Below are 20,735 nucleotides of genomic sequence, written 5' to 3'. Positions count from 1 at the left end.
AACTTTTGTGTGTTCATAACAATTTTTTCATTATGGATGATTGGTTATTGATGGAGGAGAGTGATGCTGTCATACTAATCCAGTTATATAGGTGCCACAGAGTATCCACTTTGTAGATGTGTGGTTGTTCATATGTAAATATGTGCACTGTTTGCGTGAAATTGGCTTATTATTTAATTGGAAGTATTATTTATCAGGGGAACCTAATTTTGTATTCTACTTTGAACCTATACGTGTCATTCTATAGACTTTTAATTCATTTTTGCTATTTTATAGGATTATGGGGTCAAAGAAGATGAATTGCAGGCCATTCTCAACTACCTTCTGACAATCCATGAGGTAAGGAAACTGTAAATATAATAGTACAACTTCTTGGTGTGCAGTTTGGCCACTAGGTGGCATTGCTTATGGGGTTTCAATTTCTGTAGTCATCTGGGCAGTCATGTGACTTACATTTACAACACAATCGTACCATTAACGTTGTACAAGAGATTATAACGGAAAGTGTCACCACTGTACGTCTTTACTTTTCTCATTTGATCCACTCTACCTAGGACGACAACTTGATGGACGTCCTGCAGTTACTTGTTGCGCTGATGTCAGAGCACCCGAGCTCAATGATTCCAGCTTTCGATCAAAGGAATGGTTTGAGGTGCAATAAAATACTTGCGTTTTAGTGTTTTAATTTTCTGAGAATCATATTTAGAGAGAGAGTTACAGATTTGTTTTTTCCTCCCAAATACTAAAGGGTCATATTTAAACTCCTGGCATCCAAAAGTGAAGGAATCCGAGTCCAGGGATTAAAAGTCCTGGGATATTTTTTGAAGCACTTGTCACCCAAGTAAGTGAGACCATTACGACAATGTTTTGTAGTAACACTTATAACAAGGATTAATTGATCAGTATTTTGATGTCAATCATAAGCCGGTTATTGTATATATTGTGTCGTTCATGTAAATGCCAAAATCTGCAACTTTACTTATTTTTTTTAAGTAAATAGAAGTTATAGGAAGTGTATTATTGGCACAGACCACATGCTGTGGATTGTCCCCTATTAAAGGGGCTTTCCCACTAAAATTGATTTTAATCAATCGATCTTGGAATAATAAGAAGTTCCACAATTGGATGTGTTTAAAAATGTTCCTGTGCTGAGATATTCTTATACATGTGTGACTGCTATGTACTGTGTAATGGCCGTGTCTGACCGTACAGGGACCTGGTCTGATCATACCACATCTCCTGGGCCGGGGAGGAAGTGAAAAAAAAAAAGTATACAGACATTACAGCACTGGATTGCAAATGTATTCTTTGTAAGGTAAAACATAAAAAAAATAGGCATCTAAATGTTTAACTTCTCAAAAAGAATCAGCTGGCATCCCATAGTGTAAGGTCTTTTTACACTTTTACTTCCTCTGCTGTCCAGGAGATGTGGTATGATCAGACCAGGTCCCTGTACGGTCAGACACGGCCATTACACAGCACATAGCAGGGACACATATATAAGATTATCTCACCACAGGGACATATTTTTTTTTTTTTTAAATACATCCAATTGTGAAAATGTATTATTCCAAGACCTATTGATTAATATGAACTTCGATTATCTCATCCAATAGTTGTGGTGGGAAGGGTATAATGACCTGTGGCAAGACTATCACATAAATCCATACTTGTTACATGTTTAGTCTTAAGTTGCAGATCACTTTGCAGTTATAGACTTGATTGTAACTCAGACACAATGTGGACTTGCATGTAGGGATGAACAAACCGGAACTGTAAAGTTCAGGGTTTGCATCGGACATCGGGTGTCTGCGGCTCAAACTCGAACCCTGACTTTTTTTTTTCTTTCTTTTGTAAAGTCCGGGTCCGTGTTTGGTGTTCAGGTACTGTTTGTATGTTAATAAGATGACTATGTGGTTGTGAAAAATAAGGATTAAAAATGACTTGGGCTCCCAACTTATTTTTGTTAACCAGCACTGGTAAAACAAATAGCTGTGGGCTGCAACCCTCAGCTGTCAGCTTTACCTTAGCTGGTTATCAAAAATAGAGGGGATCACACGTTATTTTTTTTAAAATGTATTTTAATTTTAAATAAATAATTTAAACATACGGCCTGGGCTCAGCTCTATTTTTAATAACCAGCCCAAGGGTGCAGCTGACAACGGAGGGCAAGTATTATCAGGGTGAGAAGAGCCATGGTTATTTGGCCAATCATATCAACAGGGAAGAGCAATGATGTCATTGTAATGCTGCTGTCAGAGGTTGAAGTTCTTTTTCAGAATATCTTTTTTGGGGAAAAAAAAAAAAGTAAAAATCCTCATATGAACATCTAAGTGGATTTCCAATAGAAATTAATTGTAAGAGTTTAGCAAAAGTATTTCTTGAAGTAGGTTTTCGAGGAGAATTCTGGAGAGGATCTGCTTAAAAAAAAAAAAATATATATATATATATATATATATATATATATATATATATATATATATATATATATATATATATATATATATATATATATATATATATATATATATATATATATATATATATATATATATATAAAATATATAAAATATAATATAATATATATATATATATATATATATATATAATAAAATATATATATATTTTATATATATATATATATATATATATATTTTATATATATATATATATATATATATATATTTTATATATATATATATATATATTTATTTTATATATATATATATATATATATATATTTTATATATATATATATATATATATATATATTTTATATATATATATATATTTTATATATTTTATATATAATCTCTATCTATCCTCCTCTTGTGTGCACGTTGCTTTACAGGCAGATGCCAGCTATGTGACCAAGCTGACATCTGCTGGGTATCAACCAAGGTCCGCTCCCGAGCCTTCTTCATACATTCCTAAGGGATCTATGATGATGTACTGTACATCATTGGTCACTAATGAGTTAAATGAAAATTCATATTAATTAATGAGTTAATGGGAAAAACACTCCCTAATATCTGCCATCTTGCTACACTGACCAGAAAATATTTCCGGGTGGGTGCCTGTGAAAGAAATTGGCAAATCCCTTTAATTAGCAAATCGCGCTAGTTTTGTCTACACTGACAGAAAAGTGTCATAGATTGATGATGGGACAGGTGCCAGTTAGGATGGTGTAGGATGTCTTCATGTCATAAAAATAGGCTTAAATATGGCACAGTGTGGCAAAGGCCAAAGTTTAATACAAGTGGCTGTCCTAACGCAATTCTTTCATTAGCAAATTTTATATCTGACCAGTTTAAGATGCTTGTATATCAGATTATGTTCATTTTTGCTCTTTTTTTGCTACAGGAGGAAGCTGGAGGTTATGCAGGGCCATGGACTGTTCTCATTGTTGTCTGAGAGGCTAATGCTAGAGGCAAAAACAATCAGCGTTACAACTTACAATGTTTTGTTTGAGGTAATGTAAAAATAATTTTTCCTTAACATGCCCTTACCCCTGGCTGGGACGCCTGCGGTTCCTTCCAATACCTTATGTATATTTTTTCAATGGGGAATAATAAATAGAAAAAAATGAGTAAAATCCAGCTCTATAAAAGTTCACAAATGTATTAGAACAAGCACGAAATCTGTACATGGCGCGATAAAAAGCAACGCGTTTCGCACGTGAGTTTTTTATCAACTTTGAAAAAGAACTCTCATTCGAAACGCGTATTTTTATCGCACCATGTACAATTTTTAGTGCTTGTTCTAATACATTTAGCAATTTTTATGATGCTGGCATTTTTTTCCTTTTTTTTCGTTTTTTGGGGGGTTTTTTGCCATGTGATTCCAGCACACCGGAAGCTGAAAATATGTGAGCTGGTCATCTTGCTTTATTGTGAGAGATAAATAGACTCAAGCATGTTGAAATTTAACCGCCCTGATCCTTCTTTCTCCACATATGTTGGGTTATGGTTGGGCCCAGTGTAGGACTGGCTACCGGAAGAACTGCAGTAATACCAGTCCTGGCCGCAGTTACCTGCACTGAAATCCGGAGCTCTCACCTGAGCTCCGGAGTGGAGCCTGGACTGGCCCCGGTGTTGCAGGATTGAACTGTGAGCGCCGACTATCACAGTTCAGTCCATGACAGCTGCAGACTGGCCGGGCTGGACTCCGCAGCTCAGGTGACAGCTCCGGGGTTCAATGCAGGTAACATCAGCCAGGACTGGTATTACTGGCGGATACTGGTAATACCAGTCCTGGCTGCAGTTACCTGCATTCAGCTGCGAACAGGCCGGGTTGCACTCCGGAGCTCAGCGTAGGTAACCGCGGCCAAAACTGGTATTACTGCAGTTCCTCCGGTAGCCAGTCCGACGCTGGTCGGGCCACCTTCATACGCTTTAGATGGCTTGCAGTCCCTCAAATGCAGTGGGTTTGGCTGACCTGCATCTAATCAGCAAGGGAATCTTAGTCTTCATATGAAACAAAATGTATAGATTACAATGGTACCATCTGAGTAACAAATGTTGACTTAAAGGGGTATTCTCATCTCAAAGATCCTATCCCAATATATCTTAGGTGTATTAATAATAATATTCGCAAATACTTCAAATTAAAAATGTAGTATAGTTCTCCTGATAAGCCATGTCCATTACCTCATGTGTAGGGAAATTTCGTTTGAGTATCCATGGTTACGAACAGGAGCAACTGTCTGTCATCATATGAGTAGACGTAGCCATGGTTACCTAAGCTGCAATGCCCTGCGCATGAGGTACGAGACATGGCTATCAGGAGAACTATACTACATGTCTAAGTGTAGGTATGTACTAATATTATTACACCTACTACATAGTGGGAAATTATCTTGGAGATGGGAATAACCCTTTTAATTTTTTGTTTTTCAGATTCTCATTGAACAAATTAGCACACAAGTGATTCATAAGCAACACCCGGACCCAGACTCCTCAGTCAAGATCCAAAATCCCTGTAAGTATATATATGAAAAAAAGTGGTCTTTGTGTGTGTGTAATGAAAACTGATGACGCGCTTCTTAGTTGTTTGGGCACAGCCATGAATGCTGACTGTGAGTGAAGGTTTATACCTGAACCTCTTACTGCACGCTTATTTTGGGGGGTGTTTTTCCAAGTATTTAAAGAAGTCGAACACTGCTTTAAAGAAGGTGATTAATTTTATTATAATAATTCAATAATTATAGAAAATAGGAAATAGTGTGATATTGCGTACACTTTTGCATATTATCAATCACAAAGGTAAAGTACTTACATTGTACACTACATAAAAATAAACTTCACCAGGAGTGACACACATCATCTGTTCGGGAACATCAGCTGTGAGAAGCAAAACAGCGACGTCAGAAAAATTCCTGGGATCCACACTGGGGTGTCATGGGTGTCCCCTTTTAGTCCACAGGTTAACAGGCCTCTGACTTTGCTGAAATCTTCACCAGTTTATATCTTTTTTTGAAAACAAATGCTTGCATAACCAAGTGTTACACAAACTCTAACAGGTTCTATTTGTCCAATATAGTATCCCTCTTCTGAGTGGTCAAATCTGTAGATGTCAATCTACACCGGACAAATACGTCACTGATTGAGACATGCCCAAGGCTCCTGGTACCAGATGTTTTACTTTACTATAAACATGTGCATTCTCACTAAACATTGATAAGAGCTTTGACGCCAGGAGTTTGGGAAAATTACAGAACAGCAAGTTGAAATAAACTAAACTGTTACTGTCTAATATCTTAAAGGGTTCCTTAAAGACAGACTACTAATATGGATTCCTGATAGCCACTAAGATTCTAGCACTACATTCCACCCTTGGCCATCTGGAAACCATATTGGTCGTCTGTCTTTAAGAAAACCTTTAAGATATCAACTAAACTGCTACTGTCTAATATCAGCTTGTTCTTCTGTAACTTTTGTTCTTCTGTAATTTTCCCAAACACCAATAGTCATAGCTCTTTCATCAAAGTTTAGTGAGAATGTACATGTTAACTAACATGATACTTTGATATTTATCATCCGATGTATTAATCCAAATAAATCTACCTTTTTCTTAATATTTAAAAACTTTGGCCTGGACGCAGATCTCACTGAGACTCTGCCTTTAAGAAAAAGTGGGTTTTACTAGTGGGATATATAATGGCTGCTGTTTGACCTCACTGCAGATCTGTGTGTGCATATTACTAACACAGTACAGCAGAGCTAAATTTTGGCCTTATTACAAACACATCTGCAGTTGTCCTCTCACACTGCGGTCTGCTCTACAGAGTTGTGCATTATTACAAATAACATTATTTCAGCCTTCCCGTCACAGGCATCCAATGTGGGGGTAGGGGCAGTGCAGGTGAGCTGACAGCAAAATGTGTTGGTAATGAGACAAAGTTTAGATCTACTGTACTATTAGATGTGATCAGTATTATAGTTTAGGGTCCCGCCAGTGTTGCCTTTCCCCACGTCTAGGTATAGTGCCATATCTGATGTTGGGTGCTGGTGAATAAGGAGATATCTCTTAAACATATCAGTGTTTACATATACTAGCATTTGTAGGATCATATATAGCACCTTTCCACATTATAATTATTTCAGCTGATGCAGGCCATAGCTGATAAGGTAGCTTCTCTCATCCCTTTTTCTTAGGCCTCTTTCACACGGACGTGTCAAAGGTGCGTATTGCCCTCTGTGTGCCGTGTTTATGGCACACGTGTGTTATCACGGATAACACACAGAGAACACACGGAGAACGGGAACTTTCTGCTCACCTGTCCCTGGCGTTGCTGTCCGTGGTGCTGATCTTTGGTGTACGGTCCTGCCGACTCCCTGCTACTGTTGCTTCCGGGCTGCACTGGAGTGAATATGCGATGAGCATAATGAGCGGGGTCGGAAGCAAGTGACAGCAGCAGCAGAGACAGGAGGGCAGGAGAAGGTGAGTATAGAAATTCTTTCTTTATCGTTCCTATGGGAGACCCAGACATTGGGTGTATAGCTTCTGCCTCCGGAGGACACACAAAGTACTACAATCAAAAGTGTAGCTCCTCCCTCTGAGCTTATACACCCCCTGGAGAACCAGATCTAGCCAGTTTATCGCTTTGTGTTCAGGAGGCATACATCCACACATGCATTCTCATCTGATTTTTTATTTTTGGAAAGAGTTTAAAGAAAAGCGGGTCCAAGCCTGGACCCCCGGCATGTCCCTTCTCACCCCACTGTGTCGGCGGTGCTGTTAAGGTTGATTCCAAGGCTGGAGCCTTACATGCCGTGCTCCTTCACCATCCCTCCTGGGCTCTGGCTTGAAGTGGGAGCCAGCACGGTTCTCCATGCTTGGCAGGAGACCGGTCTCCATCCGCAGCCCTTCAGGATCCTGCTGGACCGGAGCACCCATCCCCAGGGACTTGGAACCCTGCGTCTCAGCAAGCTAAGTACCTGAGACATTTATATATTGGGGGTCCCTGTACTTTATTGTGGTGGGAGAGTGTGCTGAGTGATTTTTATGACATTTCCGGCGGGTTCTCTGGCTGTCGCCTGAGAACCGCGCCGATGGTGCCTGCGCGCCGGCCGCACCGCTCAAATTTAGGCCCCGGCTTCGCCGGAGGCCTACTTTCGGTTTCACTGCCCTCGCATGTCATTCATGCAGAGGGACAGCGTGGCTCCGCCCAGCGGCCGTTCTGCACAGGGGAGGGACACTCCTCACTGGGTACATGTCTCCTCCCCTGTAAGTCTCTATGGCCCTCCAGATCCCGCTCTCAGAGTAGGTCCCGCCCCCTCCCTTCGCTCCGGCGCCATTTTCTCAGCGTTTTCTCTGCGATCAGCACTGGCTGCAGCATCCCTGCTGAGGTGCTTGGGGGTCCGGGCTTCGGGATCTGGAGGGCACACAACACCGCTCCAGCGGTCTGGTAAGCCACAACCTCTGGTTGTGGACCTCTGTATATACTCTCTGGGGGTCATTCTGGCAGAGCCCCCACTCCAGCAGCATGTCTCACACGAGGAGCAAGGCTCCAAAGCTGTATTCAGTGTGCACTGCATGTAAGCTCCTACTGCCTGAACCGAACACCTATCCACATTGTGATGCCTGCTCTAACCTGATGATGCCTCAGCCTGGAATCGCACCCCCAGTGGTCTCTCCGGCTGCTCCGGCTCCTGTGGCTGAACCCCCGGCTTGGGTAGAATCCTTATCTAGGTCTATCTCCCAGTCTTTTGCCGACTCCATGGGACAGCTGTCCAGGACTTTGCTGAACATGCATCAGCCCCCTTCACAGGGTGCCTCTGCTGCTAGGGCTCTCTCAGCGGAGCTCACAGAGGATTCCTCATCTGGTCCCAGACCCCGTCCTCCTAAGAAGAGACGCAGGGCTCCCTCTCCTTCCACGTCCCGCGGCTCTGTTTCAGAACCTGACTCGCGGGACGAGGAGGATGCCTTTACAGGGGGCTCGGAGGCTAACTCCATGTGCCCCATTGATCTGTCTGAAAGTGGCTCAGATGTTAGTGATTTGATTGCGTCCATTAATTCTGTACTGGATCTCAATCCGCCAGTATCAGAGGAGCAACCCTCTCTGGCAGAAAAGCACCAGTTTACCTCGCCTAAGAGGACAAAGAGTGTGTTCTTTAACCACTCCAGTTTTCAGGCCGCTGTGACCAAACCTAGGGCCTGTCCTGACAAACGCTTCCCAAAGCGTAGTTCTGATGACTGTTTTCCCTTTCCACCCGAGGTGGTTAAGGAGTGGGCTCATTCACCAAAGGTAGACCCCCCGGTGTCTAGACTCTCAGCCCGGACCGTTGTATCAGTGGCTGATGGCACCTCTCTTAAGGATTCCACTGACCGCCAGGCTGACCTTCTGGCCAAATCTGTATATGAGGCGGCAGGGGCCTCGTTCTCCCCAACTTTTGCAGCAGTGTGGGCTCTCAAAGCCATCTCTGCTTCTCTGGAGGAGATGCATTCCCTCACCAGGGAATCTATGCCCGAAATGGTTACCTTAACTTCCCAAGCTTCAGCTTTTTCATCCTTTGCCATGTCTGCCATGCTGGAGGCTTCTCACCGCACTGCGGTGGCTTCGGCTAATTCCCTCGCTATCCGCAGGATCTTGTGGCTTCGAGAGTGGAAGGCAGATGCTTCCTCAAAGAAGTTCCTTGCTGGACTCCCTTTTGCTGGGTCCAGGCTGTTCGGTGAACAGCTGGATGAAATTATTAAGGAGGCTACTGGCGGGAAGAGTACTTCCATGCCACAAACCAAAACCAGGAAACCTGTCCAGGGTAGGAATCAGTCGAGGTTTCGTTCCTTTCGTTCCTCCAACTGGTCGTCCTCTAAGCCCTCGGCCTCGTCCACTAACTCAGCCAAGGACCAAAAATCCAACTGGCGCACAAAAGCGCGTCCACAGAAGACCGCAGGAGCTGCTGCCACTAAGGCAGCCTCCTCTTGACTATCTGTCCGCGCCAGCAACGTCCTTAGTCGGTGGCAGGCTCTCCCACTTTGGCGACGTGTGGTTTCAACATGTCTCCGATCAGTGGGTGCGGGATATCATCTCCCACGGCTACAGGATAGAATTCTCCAGCCCGCCAAACAGATTTTTTCTGTCAACTCCCCCCTGCTCCAAGGCCGCCGCCTTCTCTCAGGCCGTGGCATCCTTGCAGGCCAACGGGGTAATTGTACCGGTTCCCGCCCGGGAACGGTTCAGAGGTTTCTACTCAAATCTCTTCCTAGTCCCCAAAAAGGACGGTTCCTTCCGGCCCATCCTGGATCTCAAGCTTCTCAACAAGCATGTTCAGGTGCGGCATTTTCGCATGGAGTCTCTGCAGTCAGTCATTGCCTCAATGACCCAAGGGGATTTCCTGGCATCCATCGACATCAGAGATGCCTATCTGCATGTGCCAATTGCAGTTTCACACCAGCGTTGGCTACGTTTTGCAATCGGAGAGGAACATTTCCAATTCGTGGCTCTCCCCTTCGGGTTAGCCACGGCCCCTCGAGTATTCACCAAGTTCATGGCAGCAGTGGTTGCGGTTCTGCACCTCCAGGGGTTGGCAGTGATTCCTTACCTGGACGACCTTCTAGTCAAGGCTTCATCCAGCACAGACTGTCAGCGGAGTGTCTCGCTCACTCTCGCCACTCTAGCCCAATTCGGGTGGCTTGTCAATCTGCCCAAATCCACTCTGACTCCGACCCAGAGGCTCACGTACCTAGGGATGCAGTTCGAGACTTTGCCGGCACTTGTGAAGTTGCCCTTAATCAAACAGCAGTCCCTCCAACTGGCGGTGCGCTCTCTGCTGAGGCCCCGCCGTTATTCCATCAGGCACCTGATGCAGGTGCTGGGTCAGATGGTGGCGTCAATGGAGGCTGTTCCCTTTGCCCAGTTCCATCTGCGGCCACTGCAGCTGGACATTCTCCGCTGTTGGGACAAGCGGCCTTCCTCCTTGCACAGGTTAGTGGCTCTGTCGCCACAGACCAGGAGCTCTCTTCAGTGGTGGCTTCGGCCCCTCTCTCTGTCTCAGGGGCGCTCCTTCCTGGCCCCGTCCTGGGTGATCCTCACCACGGATGCCAGCCTATCCGGCTGGGGAGCAGTATGTCTCCACCACCGAGCGCAGGGCACTTGGACTCCGTCCGAGTCAGCCCTCTCGATCAATGTGCTGGAAACCAGAGCCGTGCTTCTGGCTCTCCTAGCTTTTCACCACCTATTGGCGGGCAAGCACATCCGAGTCCAGTCAGACAACGCGACAGCGGTTGCCTACATCAATCACCAAGGCGGGACACGCAGCCGCCTGGCAATGTTGGAGGTACAACGCATCCTTCAATGGACGGAGGACTCCAAGTCCACCATATCCGCAGTCCACATCCCAGGCGTGGAAAACTGGGAAGCAGATTATCTCAGCCGTCAAACCGTGGACAGTGGCGAGTGGTCCCTGCATCCGGCAGTGTTTCAGTCAATCTGCCGCAAGTGGGGCACTCCGGAAGTGGACCTAATGGCATCCCGTCACAACAACAAGGTTCCGGTTTACGTGGCTCGCTCCCACGATCCTCAGGCCTTCGCCGCGGACGCTCTGGTTCAAGACTGGTCCCAGTTTCGTCTGTCCTACGTGTTTCACCCTCTAGCTCTCTTGCCCAGAGTTCTGCGCAAGATGAGAATGGAGGGCCGTCGAGTCATCCTCATTGCTCCGGACTGGCCCAGGCGAGCTTGGTACCCAGACCTGCTCCATCTGTCCGTAGAGGTGCCGTGGCATCTTCCGGACCGTCCAGACCTTCTCTCACAAGGTCCGTTTTTCCGACAGAATTCTGCGGCTCTCAGATTGACGGCGTGGCTCTTGAGTCCTGGATCTTGACGGCTTCTGGTAATCCCCCCTGAGGTCATCTCCACTATGACTCGGGCCCGGAAGTCTTCCTCTGCCAAGATCTATCACAGGACTTGGAAAATTTTCCTGTCCTGGTGTCGCTCTTCTGGCCATCCTCCTTTGCCTTTTTCCTTGCCGACCCTTCTGTCCTTTCTACAGTCCGGTCTGCAGCTGGGACTGTCCCTCAACTCTCTTAAGGGACAAGTCTCGGCTCTGTCAGTGCTGTTCCAGCGGCGTATCGCCCGGCTGGCTCAGGTCCGCACCTTCTTGCAGGGCGCGTCTCACATCATTTCGCCTTACCGGCGGCCCTTGGATCCCTGGGACCTCAATTTGGTTCTCACGGTTTTGCAGAAAACCCCCCTTTGAGCCTCTTAGGGAGGTTTCTTTGTTTCATCTTTCACAGAAAGTGGTCTTTCTAGTGGCCATAACTTCCCTCAGGAGAGTCTCTGATTTGGCTGCGCTCTCTTCAGAGTCACCTTTTTTGGTTTTTCATCAAGACAAGGTGGTTCTCCGTCCAACTCCGGACTTTCTCCCTAAGGTGGTTTCTCCTTTCCACCTTAAGCAGGACATTACCCTACCTTCCTTTTGTCCGGCTCCTGTTTATCGCTTTGAGAAAGCGTTGCATACTCTGGATCTGGTGCGGGCGCTCCGGATCTATGTGTCTCGCACCGCTGCTCTTAGGCGGTGCACCTCTCTTTTTGTGCTAACCACAGGTTGGCGTAAGGGCCTCTCTGCTTCTAAGCCGACCTTAGCCCATTGGATTAGGTCGACCATTTCGGATGCCTACCAGTGTTCTCAGGTGCCTCCCCCGCTGGGGATCAAGGCACACTCGACCAGAGCTGTCGGTGCCTCTTGGGCTTTCAGGCACTAGGCTACGGCTCAGCAAGTCTGTCAGGCTGCCACTTGGACTAGCCTGCATACCTTTTCAAAGCACTACCAAGTGCATGCTCATGCTTCGGCAGATGCGAGCTTGGGCAGACGCATCCTTCAGGCGGCTGTCGCCTATTTGTGAAGTTAGGCTCCGCCTACTTCTCAGTTTTTCTGTTTATTCCCACCCATGGACTGCTTTGAGACGTCCCAATGTCTGGGTCTCCCATAGGAACGATAAAGAAAAAGAGTATTTTGTTTACTTACCGTAAATTCTTTTTCTTATAGTTCCGTATTGGGAGACCCAGCACCCTCCCTGTTGCCTGTTGGCAGTTTCTTGTTCCGCGTGTTATCACCGGCTGTTGTCGTGGACAGAGTCTCCGGTTGTTCCGGTTCTTGCTCTGTTTTTACTTGTGGGTGGCTATTCTCCTTCAGCTTTTGCACTAAACTGGCTAGATCTGGTTCTCCAGGGGGTGTATAAGCTCAGAGGGAGGAGCTACACTTTTGAGTGTAGTACTTTGTGTGTCCTCCGGAGGCAGAAGCTATACACCCAATGTCTGGGTCTCCCAATATGGAACTATAAGAAAAAGAATTTACGAAAGTAAACAAAATTCTCTTTTTTTTATTTCACAGATATGTGTGTTTTATCCGGTGCGTGTCACATGAATCACATCCGTGCAGTTCGGGTGACACCCATGATGCCGTAGAAAAACGGACATGTCTACGTGTGGAGTACACGGACACACGTATGCTTCACACGGACACACGGTCCATGGCAAAACACGCATGTGAGCTCAGACCCATGGATTTTAATAAGTCTACGTGTGCCTGTGTCTCCGGCACGTGAGGAAACTGACCAAACACGTACCGGAGACACGGACGTGTGATGGAAGCCTTAGTCTGATAAATGATAGGAAAGGAAAGATATCTATGTTGTTCCTGGAAACCTGTATCCCCCCAGTCGTGAAATTGAGTTTCCCACTTAAGTGGCAGTAGGGGGACTTATTTAGAGGTGGCCAACAAAAATATTGGAAAGTCATAGGGTTCATGCTAGTTTACCTTTAGGCCAGAGAAGAGACCAAAGTTATCTTCCAGCCCTAAATCATGGTGCTTCATTCTCAGGGTTGATAGTTCTCTTGGAGGTGGGACCCACACCAATGAAGAGATTTTCTGTGATGAGCAAACCTTTATCAGGGTCCTTCATAACCCCATTGTTGTTTCTTATGGCTTTTAAACCACATATCTTTTTATACTCTTCACCTCCCATACTAAGGAAGGAAACTAAACAGTGGGTCTTTCCAAACTTTGAGGAAGATCACGACAGTCAGAGTCACTAATAAACAATTGAAGTCCTGTTTGCGGTCTTTGTGCTCTGTAGATGTGGCTTGGCTTGCTTCCTTCCTTGGTGAATCTGTATTGTTGACAGAGTTGATTCTATGAAGCAATAAGATAATGAATGAGGCCAACATAGTCTTGGAAATTCTCTATAGACAGAAGACTCGGATTTTACACACTCTTCCGTACTGTTGGCTGTCACGCATCTTAGTTCCCAATTCTAAGGCTCTGGGATTATGCATTGGCGAGATTTATTAGGCTGCAAGTTTGTGATGGAAATGATTAATCCTCTGACTCTTTTTATCCTGCGTTTTCCTTGGCAATATTCTCGTGTTCACAGGTTTTAGCGGAGTGTTTGGAATGAATCAGCATGTTATGTGGCAGAAATTTTCTGTGGGGTTTTATTTTCTTTTAATCTTGACTCCTCTCATATAGAAAGCATCTGTCTGATAGACTGACAACTCCACTCCGTGAGCTGGGACAATATCCGTGATTGACTGCGTGCCGGGTGCCTGCTATTCGTCTTGTTGAGTTTTGATAGTTACAAAAAGATGCAAATATTGACCTAGTGCTCCGCCATTCAATGTCTGTGCAGCATGAATAATACGAAGTCAGGTTTTCCTCCCATGTCTGCTGGTTGCAGGCAATTCTTTATCATTGTGACACTTTATTTTCTGAAGAAATTTTATTTCTAAATATTAATTTTTTGGGGTTAACCGTATTTTTTATGATTTACATGTATATAGGAATGCATTGCATTGTTGCCAATCGTCCAGTAATTCCAGAACAGTCTGTAAAAATAAGGCACATTTTTACTCATTCATAAAAAAATAAAATAAATTTGAGGCGTCTGATTTTTTTTTTTTTTTTTTTTTTCTTTAAAAGCTTAAGAAACGTATACAGATTATTTTGATTGTAATTATTGTCATTTTAAAGTTCGCAGTGATGTCTTTAGATCAGAATTATGGTCTGTAGACCTGGATCACTCAATCTAATTGACTTTATTGGAAGGGAGGGGAATAATCTGAAGTCAGACACCTGGCCGGGGCTTAAAGGGGTATTCCCATGTCAAAGATCCTATTCCAATATCTAGTAGGTGTAATAATATTTGCAAATACCTTCAATTAGAAATGAACACGAGAGAACAAGAGTAAAGTGCAAAAATAGACATAATTTTTATTGAATACACAACAAGACAAATATTTCATTAAAATGGTGCACTACCAATAAATCCTAGGGATGCCGACATAAAAGATTAGACCAGTAGTTATAGCCAATCAGATAAGTAAAAAAAAAAAAAAAAAAACCCCACTAGTAAATATCTATATATATGGCAGCAACTAGCCTAAAAAGATCACAGTGGTTGGAAAAATACCCAGAAGAGGGGGGGACTGCAGAATGGGGTGTAAAATATGATCAGATCAAACCGTGGTTGCCCACCATGTAAGGGTGGGGAACCATGGTGATCCCGCTGGCTCTACTGTTACTGAACACTAATGCCCAGCAGAGAATCGGCATGGAGTAACAATATGGCACAAGTGTGCGATTAGAAAAAATTCCCTTACCTAAAGTGCTAAGGTGCAAACCAAACCAGCGCAGGAAAGCCAGCTGTAGACACAAGCAGTCCCTATGGGGTGTAAGAAGGCATCCCTCAGATCATCCTAGGGTCTCCATCCGACGCGCGTTTCGCGGGGATAGCTTTATCAAGGTGGACTTTGGTTTTCCACCTTGATAAAGCTATCCCCGCGAAACGCGCGTCGGATGGAGACCCTAGGATGATCTGAGGGATGCCTTCTTACACCCCATAGGGACTGCTTGTGTCTACAGCTGGCTTTCCTGCGCTGGTTTGGTTTGCACCTTAGCACTTTAGGTAAGGGAATTTTTTCTAATCGCACACTTGTGCCATATTGTTACTCCATGCCGATTCTCTGCTGGGCATTAGTGTTCAGTAACAGTAGAGCCAGCGGGATCACCATGGTTCCCCACCCTTACATGGTGGGCAACCACGGTTTGATCTGATCATATTTTACACCCCATTCTGCAGTCCCCCCCTCTTCTGGGTATTTTTCCAACCACTGTGATCTTTTTAGGCTAGTTGCTGCCATATATATAGATATTTACTAGTGGGTTTTTTTTTTTTTTTTTTTGACTTATCTGATTGGCTATAACTAATGGTCTAATCTTTTATGTCGGCATCCCTAGGATTTATTGTTAGTGCACCATTTTAATGAAATATTTGTCTTGTTGTGTATTCAATAAAAATGATGTCTATTTTTGCACTTTACTCTTGTTCTCTCGTGTTCATTCCTGTAATGAGTAGTGCTGGCACCTTCCCTGCCTAAATCAGGGAGGCTTGGTGCTCATTATCTAATGGCTCTTGATGTGAGTTATGTTTTGTTTCTTCAATTAGAAATGTAGTATAGTTCTTTGCTGCTTATGTGCTGGGCATTGCAGCATGGGTATCCATGGTTATGATCACTAGCAGTCTCACTATGAGTGGTCATACCTCTGGTTACTTAAACTACTGCAATGCCCTGCATATGAGGTCTGTAACACAGCTAACCAGGAGAACTATACTGAATTTGTTAATTGGAGGTCTTTACTAATATTATTATTATTATTATTCCTACTACATATTGGGATAGCATCTTGGAGATGACAATACCCCTTAAACTCCTTTCAGGTTAAAGGATTGGTCTTGTTAAAATTGAGCATGTCTCATACTGGTTTCCTCCAAAATATGCCTTGGAGGAAAGTCAAAAGATACCGACTTTACACATAAGAAGGTCAGGTATCTTGCCAAAATTGTCAGAATTGTTCAATATTGGTATGTATTGCTGCCGTAATTGGAGGAAAGTTAATTAGCTACCGATCATTAATGAGACCCTATCATTGACACTTAGATGCAGATGTAGCAATTTTTTTTTTTATCAAAATTTTCTTATTCAGTCCATGCTTCTCAAACTTTGTGTTCCTTGTGTGTCTAGATCAGTGAATTGTTAAGACTTATTGCTCTCAAGAATTCCCTAGAGTAGGACAATATATTTCCTACACATAGGTGCCTCCTAGAACATACTCTTCAGTACTCAGTCAGTGGGGAAATATCAACCAAATATTAATAATGGCATTGAAGTGTCAATGATTAGGTCTCATGAATGGTCGGTAGCTAATTTAACTTACCTCCAATTACGGCAGCATGCTGTAACCATAAAATAATCTCATAATGTCTTTGGGTGCAAATAGTCTTTTGTGTCTCACCTTATTCTCTCCCATGGTCCTGCACGTCTCTGTCCTACTAACCGGAACTCCAATTATAGCCGATTGTCATCGGGCACTTAAGTGTATTCCTCTTCATGTACTAATCTCTGCAGTCAGGACTGATGTGTGTAGGCCTGTGTACCTGGAACAAATCTAATTTAGGGGAGGTAAGTTTGGCAAAAAAATGTGCCAAATAAAAACTAGAATGTTATTTTCTCCTTGTACTTTTAATTTGGGCATGCATTCTAGTGCATTTTGCAGCTACAAATATCTTTGAAATATGTGCTATAAATTGTGAAGACCTTGGTGTATGTCTCATGTAGTTCTTATGCTCCAGGGCAAAGCTCTGATATTTCAGTGTCCAGCCTCCCCCTTTAAGGCTGGGGCTACACGGGGGACTACTGCGATCCTCGCATGACACTCAGCTCACGCTGGCAGCACAGCGATCGGACCACAGCTGCGGAGGGGCGGGCTGGCGCTGCGGTGGGCATTGCCATTCTCGCTCTACACTCGCAGTACACCAGTGTACTGCGGTGCAGTGTGATTTTTCTCTTGTCCCATAGACTTGAATGAGTGCGAGAGAAACAAGGATCGCATTACACTCTCAGCATGCTGCGACTGTTTTTTGTCCGATTAGGAAAATAATCGCTCATGGCACATAGGCTAATATTGGTCCGAGTGGAATGCGATGTTTTATCGCATTCCACTTGCTCCGATTTTCATGCCGTGTGTCTTAGGCCTAACATGTAGTATTTAGTGCTGCATAGATCATTTTCACACTATTGACATCATTACTCTTACAAGTATATGGTCATTGCTTTCTAAAGGGTTTTTTTCCTGCTATTTTTCTCCAGTGACTCTTAAAGTTATCGCTACGCTCCTTCGGAATTCTCCTCCATCCCAAGAGGTTATGGAGGTGAGGAGGATGTTCCTCTCCGACATGATAAAACTTTTTAATAACAGCAGAGAAAACCGAAGGTATGTGGCTTAGCTTTGTACTGGGAGACCACCTATGTTAACATAATGTAATGTGATAATGAAATGCATGCTGGTATGGGGAAGCAAGTAATGAAATCCTCTGGATATAATGCATGGAGTAGATGGTGTCTGTTGGAAAGAGTTGTGAAAAAGCTGCCGTACTAGAGTCCTGTGACCTTCCTGCTGGGATAGCCGGTGTGTTGTCATTCTGACGTGACATACGCTTACTAATCAGAAGAGGTGGCGGGATTCCAGGCAGTAGGAGTAGGTCCAGAGTACTCTAGTGTGGTGACTACGGACGACTAACACGGTTGCTGAATCAGGGTCCTGTGGTCTTTTTGCTCAGGTCTGCTGCTGAATTAAGTTCTGGGGTGTGTTTTTTTTTTTTTTTTGTTTTTTTTTATATATATTAATATATTTAAATCTGACACTTTTGTAGCTGGATGTACATGATCAAGTGCATAGTGACAGTCAAGCAGCTTCCCCACCAAATACCCAAAGTGTTTTGTTTTTTTTTTTCTTTCCAACACGTATGTGTATCTAATTCCTAAATATCGGTTTGTATTGAGTTTGATATAGTTTCTTCCTAATATAGGTAGTCTGGTAACTTGATTTGCATATGGACCTCTTAAACCCTTGGTGTGGAATCTGTTTTGGTGTATGTGTTGGTGGGTTTAGCTTGCATAATGGTAATCTCTCAGTGGATTTAGATTACTATGGGTTTCAACCTTCAAAGTTTGCCCACCGTCCCCAATACTGCCATAATAACTATACTGTATATTCTCCTATTGATCCCTGCCGTTCCTGTGCTACATCGCCCTCCCCAAAAATCTGTTTACCCAGCTCACAAATTCCCCATATGACGACTGTAGTCAATCTCCAGCCTCCGACGTCTTGTGCTATGTAACAAATATGAAATATTGGCTCTTCAGAATAGCTGTGCCATCATCCATGAACATTTCACCATCATCTCACATTGTGAAGCTAGGGAACTAAGTAATAATGTATGTTGTCTTATTATTGGGATGTTATAATCCCCTTGGTGTGTCCTTTCTGTTCTTTCCGCAGGAGTTTGCTGCAGTGTTCAGTTTGGCAGGAATGGATGCTGTCCTTGTGCTACTTCAGCCCCCAAAATACAGAGGAGCAGAAGATTACAGAAATGGTGTACGCCATCTTTCGCATCCTGCTTTACCATGCAATTAAATATGAGTGGGGTGGCTGGCGTGTTTGGGTGGATACGATCTCAATCACCCATTCTAAGGTAATTATGTAGACTCTTCATGTCCTATAAATGCATATTTCTATAATGAGATCCATCCTGGTTGCTTTTACTGCTTTGCCGTAGCTTTATCGCAGGTTTGTTCTTTCCATGCTGACACAGCAAACAGCTCTCTGTATACTTTTTGTACTAATTTCTAATTTTTGGGGTGCTTTAGGTTGTGTACGCAATTCCATATGTAACTGATAGGATATACTTTCAGCACATAGCATTCTGTTTAAGTTGGCTCACCAGTACATATCACATTACTGTACTCAATTATTAGCCAAGTGAGTATTTTGACTGTATAATTTTACATCTTGAACATTTATAAAGATTATAAAACATAAACAGTGATCTCTCAGTTTCGGAATGACAAAAATAACATCACATTGTAGATTTCATTGGAACTCTATAAGCTATCCTTATGCTAACACTCCATGACAAACCATACACTAGAAATCAGAGTTCCAGCTAAACATGTCTTCCTGATAATTGACAAGACCACTCTCGGCATAAAACAATCCCCTTTTAAGTTATTGAATAAACATTTAAGAAAAAGTAGAAAACTAGAAAAAAAAAAAGAACAGATATAAGCTTAGAAAAGAAGGAATCAAATAGAGTGAAGAAAGTAGGGTAAAGAGGGGGTGGGGGAAAAAAGTGTGTGGGGAGAGGGGAAGACAAGGTATGTCACCATTTCTCATCCCAAATAACCTGCCAGACTCACCGTGAACTCAGGAGACTCCATGAACGTAATCCACGGTCCCCACACTGTGATAAATTTTTCCGTGAGCCCATTAAGTTCAGCTGTGAGTTCCTCCATTCTCTGGAGGTTTGCCATCTCCTCTACCCAGTCAGCTAACGTGGGGCATCTAGTCTGTTTCCAGTATCTGGGAATAATTATACGGGCTGCCGCTAAACAAAATCGCAGCAGGTCCCTCTTTTGTGACTTGAATGAACCTGGGAGGATAGAGAGGAGGGCCACCTGGGGAGATCTCTCCACCTCATCCCCACTCATCTTTTTATACAGAGAAAACACAGTCCCAGAATGGTTGCAATTTAGCACAGCTCCACCATATATGTAACATAGACCCTTTTTCTGTACCACATCTCCAGCACATGTCGGACACTGAGGGAAAGATAGCATGCAATTTGGTTGGGTATTGGTACCACCTTGTGAGAATTTTATAGTTTTTCTCTTGGGCGGCACAAGCCAGAGAAAGTTTGTGGGTCCACAGAAACGCCCTGCTCCATCTGTCCTCCGAAATGTCCTCTCCCAGTTCCTCTCCCCATCTATAGACAAATTTGGGTTTGTCCGACATGTCTCTCTGGTTCAGCATTTTATAAATAAGAGAGATGACATGCCCAGGTGACGAACCCTGCAAGAACAATTTCTCAAATGGAGTAGGGGGGGTCCTCAACTTCCTCTCCCTGTCCTGGTTGGATAGAAACGATTTCAGCTGCATATATTCTATCCAGGAAACCTCTCTCCCTGTGGCCCGTAGAGATGCATAAGGGGGCAGTGTATTTCCCTGGAGCACATGAAAAAAACGAGTTTCCTCCACCCGAGCATATCCCAGAAATGTATTGGAATGAAGCCCCGGAGGGAAATCCTGGTTGCCAAAGAGGGGGGTAAGTGGACCCCTCCCCTGTGAGAGAGAACCCCTCTTAACCTCACCGTCCCACATCCCCATCACTGTCCAAATAAA

General features: G+C 44.0%; 1 protein-coding gene across 1 annotated transcript; it reads left to right on the top strand.

The window, feature by feature from the left end:
• Window positions 1-276: 276 nt before the first annotated feature.
• On the top strand, window positions 277-19,029 carry LOC142282649 (lipopolysaccharide-responsive and beige-like anchor protein; the record flags this gene model as incomplete). Its single annotated transcript, XM_075333004.1, has 7 exons — window positions 277-339; window positions 555-652; window positions 749-841; window positions 3,364-3,472; window positions 4,899-4,980; window positions 17,645-17,768; window positions 18,837-19,029. Coding segments are annotated over 7 exons (762 nt in total), but the record flags the coding sequence as incomplete, so codon positions are not given.
• Window positions 19,030-20,735: the final 1,706 nt, after the last annotated feature.

This window comes from Anomaloglossus baeobatrachus, unplaced genomic scaffold, assembly GCF_048569485.1.
Source record: "Anomaloglossus baeobatrachus isolate aAnoBae1 unplaced genomic scaffold, aAnoBae1.hap1 Scaffold_5158, whole genome shotgun sequence".
Classification (NCBI taxonomy): Eukaryota; Metazoa; Chordata; class Amphibia; order Anura; family Aromobatidae; genus Anomaloglossus; species Anomaloglossus baeobatrachus.
The sequence above is the reverse complement of the archived record's forward strand: the minus strand, read 5'-3'. Positions and strand labels throughout refer to the sequence as shown.